At 34.9% G+C, this 16,994-nt stretch overlaps 1 protein-coding gene across 9 annotated transcripts in view; it reads right to left on the bottom strand.

The window, feature by feature from the left end:
* The window catches only part of L3MBTL3 (L3MBTL histone methyl-lysine binding protein 3), a 99,717-nt gene that overhangs the window by 38,512 nt on the left and 44,211 nt on the right, over positions 1-16,994 (bottom strand). For all 9 annotated transcript variants that reach the window (XM_016118409.2, XM_016118401.2, XM_016118408.2 and 6 more), the window contains 4 exons: positions 15,127-15,278; positions 5,574-5,650; positions 1,983-2,068; positions 30-140 (listed from right to left, as the gene is read on the bottom strand). In XM_016118409.2, the coding sequence (XP_015973895.1) occupies positions 30-140; positions 1,983-2,068; positions 5,574-5,650; positions 15,127-15,278 (426 nt within the window). The remainder of the gene's footprint in view (positions 1-29; positions 141-1,982; positions 2,069-5,573; positions 5,651-15,126; positions 15,279-16,994) is intronic.

Below are 16,994 nucleotides of genomic sequence, written 5' to 3'. Positions count from 1 at the left end.
AAAAAAAAATCATAGCAGAAAGAACTTACTTTTATTCGGTGATCATCTGTGTCTGCAACTGTTGCTACTCTAATAAACACAGGATTTCTTTTGTCTATGACTTCCAGCTTCATTTTTTTCTGGAATCCATGTGGAGGTTTCTGCCGTTACAAAAAATTTTAGTGAGATTTAGAAGAAGAGGTAGGTTCTATATCATAAAAACAGAATAAAAATTTAAAAAATTTTTTAGAAATGAGCTATTTAAAGAATTAGATTTTCAAATTTTGGGTTCTCAGAGTAGCTTTGGACCTCACCCTCCTTATCGAAAGACACAATCCTACATCACATGCCCGAACTCTTAAGCAACAGAAATGGCCTGATCACCTAGCCACAGGAGCAAAAGGAAAGCTGAAGATCTTAAGATGAAATTCAAAATACTGTGGTTATTTGATGAGCCATAGGAAAGACAAGAATTTTTTCTTATTAGTTAGAAGTGTCTTGGCAAAAATCAACAAGCACGAAAATTATTTTTATTGGCAAAAATCAACAAGTATAAATATTATTTTTAAAAACAGAGAACATTAAAATGGCAGAGATAAGACACAGAGATTAGAGGTGATGAGAGCAGAAAACAGAAAATAGTTTTTGAAAAAGAAAATTAGCAATCAAAACATGTAGGACAGAATCACTCGAGTAAGTAAAGGAATGAGAAGGAGGATCTACAGCTACCTACACCTTAGTACTCATCAGAAAGTTGTAAACTTCTGATGAAAACTATAGGCAGTAGAAGGCCAAGTGATTATTTAGTATGTTAGGTAAATTACTTAAATTCCTTAACTTCACATCCCTCTTCTGTAAAATGGGTATAATAAAAGTGTTGCTCTGAAAATTAAGTGTGAAAATTATTTACAAGATACAAAACAATCAATACAAGACACCTAAAAGCCAAACTAGAGAAATCTTAGTTTTCTCTGATGTCGGTGACACTACACCTATAGTAACTGATGTAATTTTATCCAGTTCAAAACAAAATGCAATGTAGCTCTTCTTTGGACTAGCCTAAGTTAAAGTTAGAGAGTTGGATAAAAATTTGTAAGTATGGCATGACTCTAAACATTACTCATTTTTAAATTCTGAATTTACTATCAGTTGGAATCAAACACATTGTTTGATGTGGCTTTTTTCATGCAATACAGTTTTTCTCTTACAAATTTCTGATGTTCTTTTCTTCTATATTTGGGCCCATATTTACTAATACTACCATTAAGAATTCTAGCAATTTATATACAAAAGGATCATTTAAAGAAAAGCATCGTTTTATAATAGACTAATTATGCCACATTAAAATATTTACAAGTATTTAATATCTTTGTTTTCCTTTATATTCATGGAAAAATATAAATTATAAAGCAAGCTGTTTTAGATGGAAAATCCTTAAGAACACATTTCATTTCTTATTCTTCCCCTGCACAGAAATGAGGTTTACTTTAAATCTTAATGTGCAAGGAGCAATGACCCTGGGTTAGAGAGGTACTATAATAAAAGCAGATGACCTTGCATTTTGGTAATTAAACATGATGATTTATAGCAATAAAATTTAAAAAAAAAAAAAAAGGATCTCAGCTTAACATAAATAAATCCAAATTAATTACTGAATATAATTTTCATTAAAAAACAATGTCCTGTCCTGATTGGCCTTTTAGAACGTCTAGCTGGAAAAACAGAAGTCTGATGTACAAACAACTCACTACTTCAGACTAACTCAAACAGAATTACTTTCCAAGGAGACTTTAAACGGAAGTATTTTTTAGATGCCGACAACAAAAAACCCAGTAACAATTTTGGCTTTCAAAACTGTAAAAATTCAAAAACATCTTTGATCTTCTGTTTCCCTCTCAATCCTATTCCAGTTCACCAGTCCATTTCTTTCTGTTCTTAAGCTTCGATTAATAAGGACTATCATCGACACAAATTAATCAAATATTGTAAATATATTATCTCACCACTTTGAAAGCTCTTGCAGGAGCAGGCAAAGAATTCGTTTCTTCTAAGTATTTATCCCAAGAAAAATGTTTCACATTTGGGTAACCTAAGAAAGAAAGAAAGAAAGAAAGTAAATCCTATCAAGTTTAACCAAATTGATGGTGAAAACTACAGACTGACCTATAATATTATGAAATACTGTTATCATTATAATGTAGGAAAATATGTACATATTACATGTAACAACTTTAAACTAATTTCACATTTAGAACTATTTGTAATAATGAAATTGTTTTCATCTTGATCATGATTTCCCTATTTCCCATAATCTGAGAAAATCTGCACATGAAAATAAATAATGCTAGTAATGGATTATAACCCACTGATGACAATAGTAATCTATGGGCTCGCACTGATATAAATTAATTGAATGAATAAATAGGAAGATAATAAAGGTAGTCTTTGTAGAAAAATAACAATTAGTTATCTACAAGGAATGATAAAATAAGAAAAATTAACCATTTATCACCTTTGAGAATAATTCCATATGAAAATTAGTAAGTGATACAGGGATGAAGTACAGGATATTTACACAATTTCAAAGTATCTCCTCATAAGTTATTACTGAGAGAAAAAAAACTACGTTAGTGGAGAAGCCTGGAAAACACCAACTTGATCAATTAATGGTACAAATCATCCAGTAATGAGACAAACTGAAATCATGTGCCACCTGAGAGGATGCAATGGAAACACATCATTGTTTCTGTGATACTTACGCCAAAAGTGCATAACCTGGGTCTAATCACGAGAAAACAATAAACATATCCAAATTAACTAACATTTTACAAAATGACTAATCTGTAACCTCAAACATAACGAGGTTATAAAAGTCCAGGAGAGCCTAATTAAGGGAGATTAGAGGGAAATGACAACTGTGCAATGCTTGATCCTTTTTCTATGGATGACATACTGACACAACTGACAACCCTGAAAGGGTCTATAGTTCAAGGGTACAGATGAACTCTGTACTACTCTTGCAACTTTTCTGTACATTTAAAATTGTTTCAAACTAAAAGTTTTAGGGAGTAAATACACAAATATTTCTGTGTATATAAACATTTTACGACATATTTTAAAAAACATATCTTGCACAGTTTAAGTGATATTAAACCTGATTATTAATGCATGTATGTACGAACATACCCAGAGACAAAAAGGTTTTACTGGAGACAAAGACCAACTATTAAACTATTAATAGAGATAACAGTAGTTATCTCTATTTTTCACTCTAAACTTTAAAAAACAAGTATGTCTTAATATGTAATTTGAATAATTCAAAATACAAATCATTTTTTTTTTTAAAGGTATGAAGATGTTAATTTTGGAAGAACTGTAGCTATGTTACATCTTTAGAGAAAACACAAGCATGGCGAGCAGGGCTGTTCAGGGGACTGATCCACAAAGTAGCAAGACTCTCCAAAGAATAGCTGCCGAAGAAGACCCTGGTGATTAGGGTCCCTTCTTTTCAGACAAGAGACCAGAGATCAAGCCAGGAACCTGCCTGCAGCAAAAAGGGACCAGAGAAAGAGCATCTTTTTTTTTGGTCATGGAACCAAAGAGCAGAGTAACATCAGCACAGGCCCTGTAAACCATCTCATTATTTGGCAGTTTTTTGTTTGTTTGAACTGTGTAGGGAGGAAGGATAAAAAACATATCCAATAAAATCTACCATTTTAACCATTTTTAGGTGTACAGTTAGTGGCACTCAGTATATTCACATTGTTGTGTGGCACTTTTTAACATGCAATTTTAATTTGTAAAAAAGCTATATATTTTTTCTTCTACTGGATTATACAAGTTCACAAAAGGTGACAAAGCCTTGGTTATTTGCCTCACATCAGAAGTCAGCAATAATGCCTTACACCACACCCCTTCTCAGGTACCTCACTAGTGCTGTGAAGACATAACCAGGAACCTGTTGTTCACCGGTTTCCTGTTTACATACCAGATCCCTGATAACGACCAAAAAGGTGGTAAGGGAAAAAAAAAAAAAAAAAAAAAAAAAAAGATCAACATCAAATTGGTCAAATTGGTAAATCTAAAAGAATCCTCCCAGGAATTTAGATGATGATAGTGGCAATCATTATTCACCAGCTCCTAACACTACATAAGCCACGGGACACAGGAGGCAGCACCACATCAGGGCCAGGAAACCACTGATGTCCTGCTTTAATACTTTAGGGTTATGTAAATACTCTTTCATCTTTAAAACAGCTCTGTGAATCAGTAAAGGACAGAGGCTTCTGTCCCCTAATATATGAGAATACTCAGAAAGTGGAAGGGACCTGCCCGACCCGTTCATTACTGAAATGGCTGGTTCCCTGAGTGAGTAAATATCCAGACACTAACTGAGATACACACAGTATCAAGGAACTGGAGATAGGCCTAAAAATGAAACCAGCTGTTAGAATGGAATGAAACAAGTATTTGAAGCTCCAAGCTGAGTCTCTGCTGTTTACATGCTGTGGGCAACATCAACCCAACTACTCTTAGGGAAACCAAGGAGCTATCCTTTCCCTGTGTGAACGGTAGCCTTCATTATTCACAAGAGTATCCACAAGCAACCACCTAACAGCCAAGTGACATGATGTTAGCTGATGACTCTGTCTTTTCCTATCACCAGTCATGGCACCTTAAGTAGTGATATGTTCAGCAACTCAATGTCTTAATTTTGATGGAGCCACAGAATCTGTTTTTAGCACATAAAGATAAACTTAAATTGACATAAAGCAAAGAGACTATAATCAGCAGTTATACTGCTCCATGTCAAAGAGAGTGTGAATAAGCTGCAAAGCCTCTGTGGCCAGCAGCAGATAGCTGAAGTACCTGAAAACTACTTAGAGAACAGAGAGGTACTACTAGTCTACAGGTGAAAAATCTATTTTGGAATCAAGAATCACAACAGAAAAAAAAAAAGAGGGAGAGAGAGAGAGAAAGTGAATGTGTGAGTTCTGATCTAGGCTAAATAAAAACAAAAATCTAATGTCAAAAATCAAGTTCTCACTTAAATGTGAACATTGTACTTTTGCCAGAATTGACCTTGCCATATATGGTCTAGGCTCCATCCTCAAATTCTGTCCCATACATCCATTTTACAACTCATCAAAGCCTTAGACAATTCACTTCTGTGGTTAGACTCTCTATTTCAATATGTATGAATAAACAGTCTAACTAGAAATTAATTTCAACTTGAGAAATGAAAGATCTTTTAAAACAGAACTTCCCCTTTTTCCAAAGAAAACAAATGTTGAGACTTTTTTAAGGACTAAACCAATGCTTAGTATACTTTCAAGTGTATCACAGGTCAGCAAACTACCACCTGCAGGCAGGCTGCCTCTTTGTGCAAATGAAGTTTTACTACAATACAACTATGTTCATTTTTCACATATTGTCTATGGCTGCTTTTGTGTTACATCTCAATCGAATAGTTGTGACCGAGACTCTATGGCTTACAAAATCAAAGATATTTACTATCTAACCCTTTATAGAAGACGTTTGCTTATTTCTGATATATATATATGAATAATATTAGACATATAATAAACACTAACCTGGAGGAGTAATAAGGGTTCTTCTATGTTCTTTACACCAACCAACTGGATGAATGTGTGGACTAGATGCTTCACACCTGTAGGTTATATAAATTTAAAAACTGTAATTAGAATTCTCAAATACCAGTGAAAGTAAAAAACATTAATTAGAGGTTGTGAACACCTTATTATGATTGATCTGGAAAAACAATTGTTCAACCTTGTTCCTCAGCAAAAAGATCTTTCATTCTTCCAATATATTAATACCAAGTAAATTTTTATTCGATAAAAATATACAAATTTGCTATCAGGCAGTTTTCGCTCTCCCATCAGTTTTGTTATATTCTACAACTTCGAATATCGCTAAAATTCAAAGTGATGTCATTAACATTCAGAATTTCCATTCATAAAAATCATGTGAAGAAATAAGTGTATGCATAAATAATCCTGCATAGACAGGCAAGCTAAAACTATTTCAGCATCTCTAGGGGCAAACGTACAAGGAAAGTCAAACACCTTCAATAAACAAACATCATATTTCTATCACCCATGAGAATGGCAGAGATCAGGTATTAAGTCAGGCTATTCCTTTCTTTTCCTCACTCTTTCTTTTCCTCTGTGTCAGTTTTACTTCAGTCAAGCACATATTTTTTCAGAGCCTCTTTATCAGTATATATATCTGGTACATCTGATTTCTTGTTCTTAACCAAACTTGTTCTATGTATTCCTCATCTCAATGTGCAACATATTTCATTCATTCGATTGCTCACCTCAGTCATTCAAATACTGAGTGCTTAGGATGTGCCAGACACTGGGATAGGCACTGAGGATACAAGAGCAAGGAAAACATACAAAGTTTTGCTTTCCTGGAGCTTACAGTATAGTGAGAAGAGACAGGAAAGTAAGTAACAAACAAACCAACCATATACTCTGGTAGCACAATGGTATGAAGAAAAAGAAGTAGTAGAATGCAACAGTGGAAAGGCGCTCCTTTATCTAGCATAAAGGGGTCAAGATGGCCCCTCAAATAACGTGACTTTGGAAGTAAAGGGAGAATTGAACCACTCAAATATATAAAGGAAAGCCATTCCACGCAAAAGGAAAAGCAAATGCATAGGCTATGAGGTGGGAGTCTAGTAAGACTGTGTCAGGGATAGACTGAGAGAGGCAGAGAATAGGAAATAATATAAGGAAGGGCTTTTAGGCCACAGTTAGGTCCTAGGATTTTACTCAGAGTAAAATAAAGACTGCTTTGCAAACAATAAGCCACACTGGGAACTAGAGAGTGAGAAGGCTTCTGTAAGAGTTGATGATGATGGCCTGAACCAGAGTACTAGAAGGGAAGATGAGAAGAAGTGATCATGTTTTTAGGTCTGTATCTTAAAGGAAGAACCAACAGGATAGGATGATAGATTTGATATTGAGTGTGAGCAAAGTGAACACGTCAAGGACATTCTAAGGTTCTGGGAATAGCAATTAGAAGAAGATACCATCATTTTCTGAGAAGTGAAGGCTACAAGCACAGTCGTTAGCATTCCAACAGGTAAATGAAGATTTCTGCTATCAACATAAATTTTACAAACAGGTAAAGATGTCAAATAGATCATGAGAATAAAAATCTAGAGTTCAAGGGCAAGATCAAGGCTAAAAGTATACATTTGGGAGGATCACCATTTGGGATGGTATTTAAAGCCATGAGCAGATGTGACACCATCGAGAGAATGAGTACAGAGAAAGAATGGAAGAGGTAGGAAAGAAGACCAAGAAGGAATAACTAGTAAAGTAAGAGAAGGAAAGAAGGAAAAAAAAAAACCTGGGTGGAAGGCTGCTGCTAGATCAAAGGAAAAAAAAAAACAGGAACTGATCATTGGATTTATCAATATAAAGGTCATTAGCATCCTTGATAAAAGATGTTTCGGTAGAGCTGGGGATGGGAAAGTGAAAAAGCCTGATAAGAGTAAGTTTAGGAGAAAATGAAAGGAGAAAAGATGGAGACAGCTAGTACAGAAAAAAATGTTTAAGGAGTTATGTTTTAAAAGAAAGCAGAGAAATGAGACATTAAGAGGAGGCTGAGTGAGCTTACAGGAAAATTCTCTGTACAATTTTACGAACTTTCTAAATTTAGAATGGCTTTGAAATAAAACGTTTTTTTAAAAGATGGAAAATATTACTTAATTTATCAAGAAATTATGCGGAACAACTACTAAGATCAGGGCATCATTCTAGGTGCTAGGGCTACAACAGGTATCAAAACAAACAAAAATCCCTTCCCCGACTCGGGCACCACTAGGGATAATTCGATAGCGAGGGATGATCTACTGACACAGAAGAGAGAGAACTGACTCTGAGAAGGAATGGAATCCTGTGCATGAGAGCAGGGGTGCATCACCCGCAGTTACAGAGAAGGCTCCGTCCATGCGCAGAAATCAGAAAGGTACCCAGCAGACAAGATGGCGGGAGCATGTGGACATCTCTTCTGTGTGTTTTTTCTCAATGAATAGAAAGCCGAGAGGAAGCATAGGAAAGGGGCTGTGAGAAATTTGAGAGAAAAAAAAGAGGAGTGAAGTTTAATGGTCTGGAAGACTAGACATGGATCTGGAGCAGGACTTCAGGGCAGAACTAAGGGCCTGCTTGAGGTTAGCGGTCATATGTGAAGTCAGACCCATCAGCATGTTGTCCCTTTCTTAGGTATGGTCAACTGCTCAGGCACAGGCATACCGTAGGCAGAAAGCTGGGTGCAACCAGAGTTGGGATTTTTGCCAAGCAAACACAATATAAGGAAGTGGAGGCCATAGTTACACTAGACTAGTTATAATAGTATAAAAGATACAGGCACCTACAGGCATGTCACAATTAATATCCTTTAAAAAAAACTTAATAGAATATTTCCCATCTGTGTTCTCAAAGATAACAGGCATAATGAAGTTTTTTTAAAAAAAATGAGGGTCAAAATATTTCAGGAAAGTCTACCTCTCCCTCTTACAGATTTATAAAACATATTATTAGCATATTAGACTGTGAAGTTACACTATAAACAAATCAGTTTCAAATGTTTTAACTTAGCATTTCCTAAAGATATTTAACTATGAAACAAACTTTGGTGGGCAACTCATTAGCATTATGTGGAACATTAGTGTTCTGTAGAAGATAAGTTTGGGAAATGCTGGTCTCAAGGATGCCAGAGAGTCCAGTCTTGCTCCATTAACCAGATCTTTTGAGTGCATCCTGAAAGATCAGGAAGTCTCAACACAGCCCTCTAGATGGGAAACCAGAAGATAGAAAACCAGGAAGGTAACAGTGGTTGGAGTTTTCGGTGAATACAAAAGTCTTACAAGTAGTGAAAAACAAAGAACTTCCCAAGAAAAGTACTAAATGCAGTCACCACCTCTCAAGTTATCCTTCCTAAGTGGGCAACACTAAATGTAACACGAGGTGAGTGGATGTAAGTAATCCTAACATCATGCTCATTTTTCTCAAATTATTTTAGTGGAAAATACCTTTAAATTTAAAATGAAAGGTGCATTCCTTTCATTCACTTATTCCTTACCCATCCTATTATTTTTTTATATATATTAGGGTTACACGTATAGGTGTATGTCATTTTAGAAATGTAAAAGAAAACAAGCACTGCTAAGTTAATATCAAATTCATACAGCAATTGGTACATTTGTACAATATATATTTTTCATAAAAGATATTTTAATACACGATTCCTTAAGAAACATCATTCTGTTACAAAGTGTATAAACAAAGCTATGGAGCTCTATCTGGTTATGGATTATTAGTAATGATGCATTGCCGTTACTTTAGGGAAAATCTTTCTTTTATTTTAGGAACAGCTGTTCATTCATACAGGGGTCATTTATAATGAAAAAAAAGTACATAACATGTGTTTAATTTTTTTTTCCCTCAATCTCATATAGCTACTGAGCACTTTTTATAATTATCTACCAGGCTCATGGTGATTAAAGTAAGAGCATTTTTTATTTTATTGGATTGTTCTATAAATTACAATTAAGGAAAATACTGTGGCATATTTTGGCCACTCATTCCTTTACAACCTGAATCTTACATAATAAGGTTTTAATACTATCTAAATATTGATCAAAGTCATGATTTAAAATAAAGCTATCTCCATAGAGAAAATAAAAGTCTTATATTTATTTGGTTTACGTATACTCAATATGCTGACAAGCCTTCATTCAGAAGCTGGAAGGCTGTGGAATCCTTCCTTCTATAGTATCACAAGTCATCTCTTAGTCCCATCTAGTGTTCAAAAGCAGAAATGTAACCCAGAAGCAATATAATAAAGATCAGCTAATGGTAAAACGTTTGGCAAATCATTGATTGCTGTAGCTCTCTTCTCTTTCTTTTTGGTTTTTATGTATGTCATCAAAAAAAATCAATTTCAAAAAAAAAATTTTTTTTTTTACTTTCACATATAAGTTCAAACTATTCATACAGTCTGCTAAGATCCAATCATACCTAGACTGATAGATCACAGAAATAATAATTCATGGAAAATCCATGTTTTTAATATAAGAATAAAATGAACAGTCATCATGATCCTCGTTTTAAAAAAGCACAAAGACATGATTTCACTAAGCCCCGAGGTGTTGAAAGAAAGAGATCCTGGTTTTATCAGTCACTGCCAAAAGCTAAACAAAACTAACGTACGCACACTGGGTTCTACAGATCTAGGCAGAGAGACAAACAAGAATGTTCAAGATACTTACATAAAGAAAACATCAAAGTCTTCATTTCAAACCATAATGATTTAGCTTCTTTGAAGAAATAAATACATGACACTTGGCCTCTTCCACTCCCTTAATCCAGAGCATGATGACTCTATTTTCCAGTACCCTACCTTCCTGGCTTCCATCATATGCCAACTGTTCAGGGACTCCCATCACTCTGTGTTTTACTACTAAACCCTGAACCTCATCTGGATGAGTCATCCAGTTCTCCATTTCACCCCTAATTCATTTATAATCCCATTCCCCACAGTAGCTATTTTTAATATTATTCATTTGTTTCAAGTTTAAAACCTGATATTCACGAATAGTGACTACTTGTAAAAGTTAAAAAAGATGCTATCTCATTACCCTAATGTCAGTTTTCCTTTCATTTCTCCATTTTCTCTAGACTGAGGGAGAAGAAAGTTTATTCCTTCTCAAGTTTACTCCCTCCTACGGGACCTGCTGTCCCCAATTATTCACTGTTTCAAATATCTCCGCTCTCCTCCTCCAGTGTGGCCTCCTTCAGCCTAAAACCAAGGGCAAAACTCTGTGCATGTCTATGGCCATGCCGCCCTGAACAAGCCCGATCCCATATGATCTTGGAAGCCTAAGCAGGGTCAGGCCTGGTTAGTACTTGGATGGGAGACCACCTACAAAGACCAGCAGTTATAGGAGAAAAAAATAAGGGATTGTAAACTGACAAGGTCTTTGCAATCTGTGCGGTCAACCAAGGGTGGCCTCACCTAAAAACAAGCAAACAAACAAACAAAAACAAAGAAAACCCTCTTCAGAGGTTGATTCCTTCTCAAGCAATAATCCACTTTCACCTTGAAGGCCGAACTGCACTGCTTGATGTCCCTCACAGCCATCCCTTTAACCTTTTATCATTTGGTTTCTGCTTCTAAAACTTTTATTTTAATCCTCATATCACCCTATGAGATGATGATGATGACGGATGATGATGATGATGAATTCTTTTTGCGTACGGAGCAACTAAAGCTGAAAAGAGTTAAGTCACTTACTGAAGAGATTGGCTGCCATTCTCCAAACATACCCTTGGTTTGCTCCGCCCCCATCCCCACCCTGAGCTTGAACAAAAGTGCGTGCTTTTCTTGGCCAGGAAAAGTTCCATCCCAACATCTAAGTACAGATTCTTGTCAGCCTTCATGATCCAGCACAAATCTCACTTCCTCTAAGAAGCCTTCCCCAAGAACTCTCTAATAAGTCAGTCGGTCCTTCCTTCCATGTGCCACTACAGAGAACAAGCAGTTGGTTCTGATAATTAAGCCCTAACCGCCATCTACCCTGCAGCCAAAATAGTGGTGTTATGTTTCCCTCCTCACACCCCGGAGACCTTCAGGGCTGAAGTGTGGAGCTACCTAGGTTCCTTTCACCACTATAACTCATTACCACCACCAAGGGGTGCTTCCCAGATGTAACAGATGATGACCAACCTGTTACCTTTCACACTGCTCTAAGAAATTGACAACACCACTGCAAACTTTTCAACATTACTTTGAGGAAACATATAATTACTGTCACTTCCAATTTATAAATGTAAAAGAGCTCCATCTCTTAAAAAAAAAGTTTGCAGTACACTTAAATACACTCAGTAAAAGGCCCCCGCCCCATGTTTGTTCTAATTCACTATCTCAGTGTTCCTCTTTTTTATAGATATGTTTTATAGATCTGTTTGTTGATTTTTGCCAACTCACTAGGACACTAGACTGAAATTCAAAGATGGCTGAAACTGCAACCTCATTCGACTAGGTCTTTCTACTCAACAGTCCTGTTCTCATGCATTCCTGTTCCCTGAAAGACAGGGTTACATGAAAAGAACATTTCTTAAAAGGAAGAGTCCTTTCCAGTGCCCTGGAGAGAAGAGGAGGTGACTCCTCACTGTGCTGCTGTGTGGAACCCTCAGGCAGCAGAATATGAGGAGCCCAAGAGGCTGCCCACTGCTCTTCCTGAGGACAGAAACACCCTCACGGCGATGGCTTTCCTTCCCACATCTTTAAAGACTTTTCCAGTATTCTGTGATATTAAATCCAATGAGAGAATTAAACAGCTACCAACTACCAGTTACAAAAGCAGAGAAGAAAGAAATCCAGAGGTAGACCAACTTTTATTCTAATATAGATACTATTTTCCTTTCATAAAAAACTACTCCAAACTTACACATAAATTTAAATCCTACACAGTGTTCCTTTTTGGGAGGAAGAAATGTTTTATTGCAAATACACATGTAGTACCACAAATGTGTGTGTGTATGTTTAAATTCCCACTAAAGTGAAAGAAATAAGATCACTATACAATTCAAATGAAAAAAAAAATCTCATTTCCAAACTATTTTAAATGGGGAAAGGCAATCCAATTTGTAACCTCAATTACATACCTAAGTAATTTATGCAGGGAAAAAATCATTCAAAAATTCAAAGATCAAAGAACACAATATTTAATAAGGCTGGAGATATTCCAGTGCACTTAAGCAATTTTCAATGTGCCTTAATTGCGTGTTGATGAAGAGAACACACTGTATCCTCTTTTTGACAATTAATAAAATATAATTTCATGTCAATAGTTAGAAATGTAAGTAAACTCTCAAAGTATATTCCATCCTAAAACTAATTATTTTGTATTCATAAAAATACAAAATCAGAGCTAAAAGAGCTCAATTTTTTTCTCTGCTCCTTCTAAAAAAGAACTTGGGTTCCTTTCTATTCTTGAGGCATTTGGCATAAAAAAAAAAGTGATTGTGATAAATTCTTTTAGACTTCTTCATTACTATTTTCCAGAAGTATGTTTTTAAAGGAAATACATCTCATGTCAAATAAGCAACTTATACTTTTAAAACCCTATAACACTTATAAGACCACAAAAATAACTTTAACATTCACCCACTTTGTTTAAATCAGGCAAAAGCTAAAAACAAAACCATTCTCCCTAAAAGAATCAGAACTTTAAAAACAAAAAGATTTTCTTTTCAACAAATTCTAATAACTGCTCTAAGGCATCATTCATTATAAAAGTGCTAGATCCTACTCATCACATTGGTACTGCCATCATTACAGCACATCGAACACAGGAGGGGAGAAACATGTATGACCCAGAAGAAGCAGATTTGTAGTATCTCTAAATTTAGTTTTCTCATTCACGCGTTCACATGGGTAATTTTAAATGAAACAAAACCGTCAATTTATAGAGAATATGAAGAACAGAAGAACATGGTAAGCAATATGACAAGGGTTCAATCAGCTAATCCAGACTGTGGGAGACTCAACAGGACAAGCAACCTGGTTTCCTCAATAACAGTTATGAGTAGAAGAAGATATAGAGAAACAGGAATATGTAAATTAAAGGAGACTGACACACATCAAAGGAATCACAAAGTGGGCACCTAATGTGGATCTAAAACTATCAATTTCCCTGGCAAAACAAAAACAAAAACAAAAACAAAAAACAAGACAATTAGAGAGAATGTTTAAGTATGCTAGTAATGTAGCATTTGGAAAAAGAAAAAGCTTCCCTAGTTTTAGAAGATATATACTGAAATATTCACAGATGAAACCCAACGATATCTGGAATTTGTTTCAAAACAATCCTGGAGTTGAGATTTTAGGAGCAGGAATACAGAGGAGACAAGAGCAAATATAAATCGATAATTCCTGATGCTGCGTAATGGCAGCAAGAAGGTCACACTAATATTCTACTTCTGTATATGCTTGAAATGGTCTACATCTCAACAAATTTTTTTTATTGCAAACCCAATAAAAAGACATCCTAAGAGGAAAAATTATGCTTTTCAGAAAAAAGGTAGGGAAAAACACACCAAAATGTTTAAAAGTATCTGACTCTGATATAATCATGGAATTACTTATCTACATTAAAAAATTCTATAAAAAGTATATGTAACATAATAAAAAGTATTTTTAAAACATTAATAGCAATTGGCTTTCAATATTCTCCTTTTTAAAATAATGCAAGTAAAACTGGTGAGTGTCTAAGAATCCAATTTAAGGAGTTAAAGAAATTATCGATGGCTCTACTGAACATGTAAATGTATGTATACTACAAAGTAAGGTCAGAAAACAAGTTTCCTTGAAATTTAGCAACATTAATATAAATTAATATTCATTCGATATAACATTAGTCATATTTTATAAAAATATCTGTCACTTCTCTAAAATGTTCTCATTGTAAGTATTCTCTAGAAGGAACTAAACCCGTCAGAAATTTCTTTCACCAGGAAGCTGAATTATAGTGATCAATAAACATGATTTAAGTATGGAAAATCATTATTTCAATTATTTAATTAAAACCTAATGGCTTATTACAATTATTTCATAATTATATAATTTTATAATATGTTGTTCCTACTACTTTGTTGGTATATCCAAAAATTATAAGGATTAAAAACAACATTCCTCAATTAATATATTTGTATTCAGTTATTATAAATGGTTAAATTAGATACTAGGCATGAAAATACAAAAGAAATATGAAAATGTTTTCCTAAAAAATAAGAGAAGACACCCAAGATGAAGGGAAAAATGTGAGTCTGTGTGTGCTTCAGGTGTAACTATATTTCAGGAATGGTTTATAAACAGCATTTCCACAGGAGGAAGTCAACTAAAAGACAAATCATGAAGGATGTTATTTAGAAATACATGCCATATGGAACATGTTAAAGGTTAAAAATCTGAAAAAGAGAAGAGTGGGTCAGAACTATTATTCTCTGTCATAAGCTTTACATTATATTGTTTCTAAACCTATACCTGGTCTACCTGGATAAACACTAAATTAGGAAAAGCACACAGCAACAGAAAATGTCTCACCAATAGTCATAGCTCTCATCCCAGTTGTCGAAATGTACCAGGAAACGATTGTCCACCATATCTGTTACCGTAGCAACACAGATGAATGCCGGGTTCTTTTTGTCTACAGCTTCAAGCTTCATTCCAACACGAAAGCCTGATGGGATCACTGTCTACGAAACATAAGATTTAATTAGAGATAAGCACACACTTAACAGCAGCAAGGCCTGCACTCTCTCTGCACCTGTGTTTAAAGACCTGTCATCCATCAACTGCATTCTCATAATTTAAAAATCATGTACCAATTTTACAGTAGGGTCACTTTCCAACAAGCAGCAATAAGAAAAATGCCCTGTTTCTACACCCAATTAACTATCCCAATTAACTATCAGGAAGTCAAAACTAAAACACCACAACTGCACAGAATTTAATAAACATTAACATGTGTTTTAGTACTTTAGTTAGACGACTATACTAGTTAGGCAAGTTTTATTCACCATATAGTTCACTTTCTTTTTCTCTCGTCCTTGATTTTAGACAACAATGAAAATTATTTTACACAAAATATGCACTTAACCAAGTTAAAAATGTGTATGAGTCAGTACAAATTCACTCCCACTTCTGAAAAGATCTCTCAAAAGAGTACTCTACTGAAAGTAGGTCACCTTCATAAATGAAAGGCGGCAAATTATTACAACTTTTATTTAACACTACAGATATTATTCACAACAGCACCAAAAGAACTGGTTGTTAATATATACAGTCATTCAAACAGTTTATAAGAAAATCCACAAATTATCAGCCATTTGGAACATGGAACTAAGATAATAAAGGTTCGATAAGATTTAGTATTTGAGGTACGGTAAAATGTAAACATTCCTTACAACAATCTTTTGTAAAGAAAAATATACTAATCTCAGAGATGTTTATAAACTTGGATATCAGTTATGCTGATGACAACAGACAACAAGTCATTTCTGCCCTTTTAAAAAAATCCTTCTGTCCAAATTGATGTATGTAGATACTATTTAATTCCTTTAAGCAAAATAGATGCTATCTCTCTTTTTACTATAATTATACTGCTATCGTTATAAAAACGCAGATATCCGTGCACCTGAAAATGTTAGAATTAAGTTCTGTCTGACTTAAAGGAGTAGTTCCCTAATGCTACAAAAATATCTTTATTATACTTTTAAGCCCTGAAATTATTTATCAGAGTTCTGACCATAATTTGAGTATTTTGAGGTAGGGGAACCTAGAAATACAAAAATTAATTACTTCTTAGATATCAAGCACATAGCCCAAGATTATGTTGTGTGCTAGCGAAGCACATAATTTAAAAAGATGGTTCAAGGCAGTAAATCAAATCCTTAACTGAACTAGACAGAGATTCAGAAACTTGAAGTGGCAACAGCAGGTCACTGAGCTTTCCACCTAACAGGCCTTCTCCCCTTGTCTTGATAGAGAAAACTTACTGACAATGCATTATTTACATTTCAGCAACGAGCTATCCTCTCGATTAAGGTATTCTAAAAATTTTAACCTGGCTCATTACCTCTATTAGCTACCTAAATACATGTACCCATACACTCCTCTTCAGTTCTCTAATTCAACTTGGCTTTGCTCAATTTGACCGAAGAACCTTTCAGCCATTAGACTGATGCTTGAAACAACTGGTTAAAATCATTTCCCAACAGAATATTTGGAGTGAGAGAGAAGGGTTTTTCCCCCCACTCCTGCTATTTATTTCCATTTGGAGGGAATGTTATTGAAATGTTACTGCCTTTTCCCATGTTCTCACTCACTGTTACCTGACTGTTGAATCTGGAAGAAAGTACTGAGCATACTCTTAAGAGTAAGCTGGACTACAGTTTCCATTATGTTCCTCT

The sequence above is a fragment of the Rousettus aegyptiacus genome, unplaced genomic scaffold, assembly GCF_014176215.1.
Source record: "Rousettus aegyptiacus isolate mRouAeg1 unplaced genomic scaffold, mRouAeg1.p scaffold_m13_p_1, whole genome shotgun sequence".
Taxonomy (NCBI): domain Eukaryota; kingdom Metazoa; phylum Chordata; class Mammalia; order Chiroptera; family Pteropodidae; genus Rousettus; species Rousettus aegyptiacus.
This window is presented reverse-complemented; position numbering and strand designations above follow the sequence as displayed.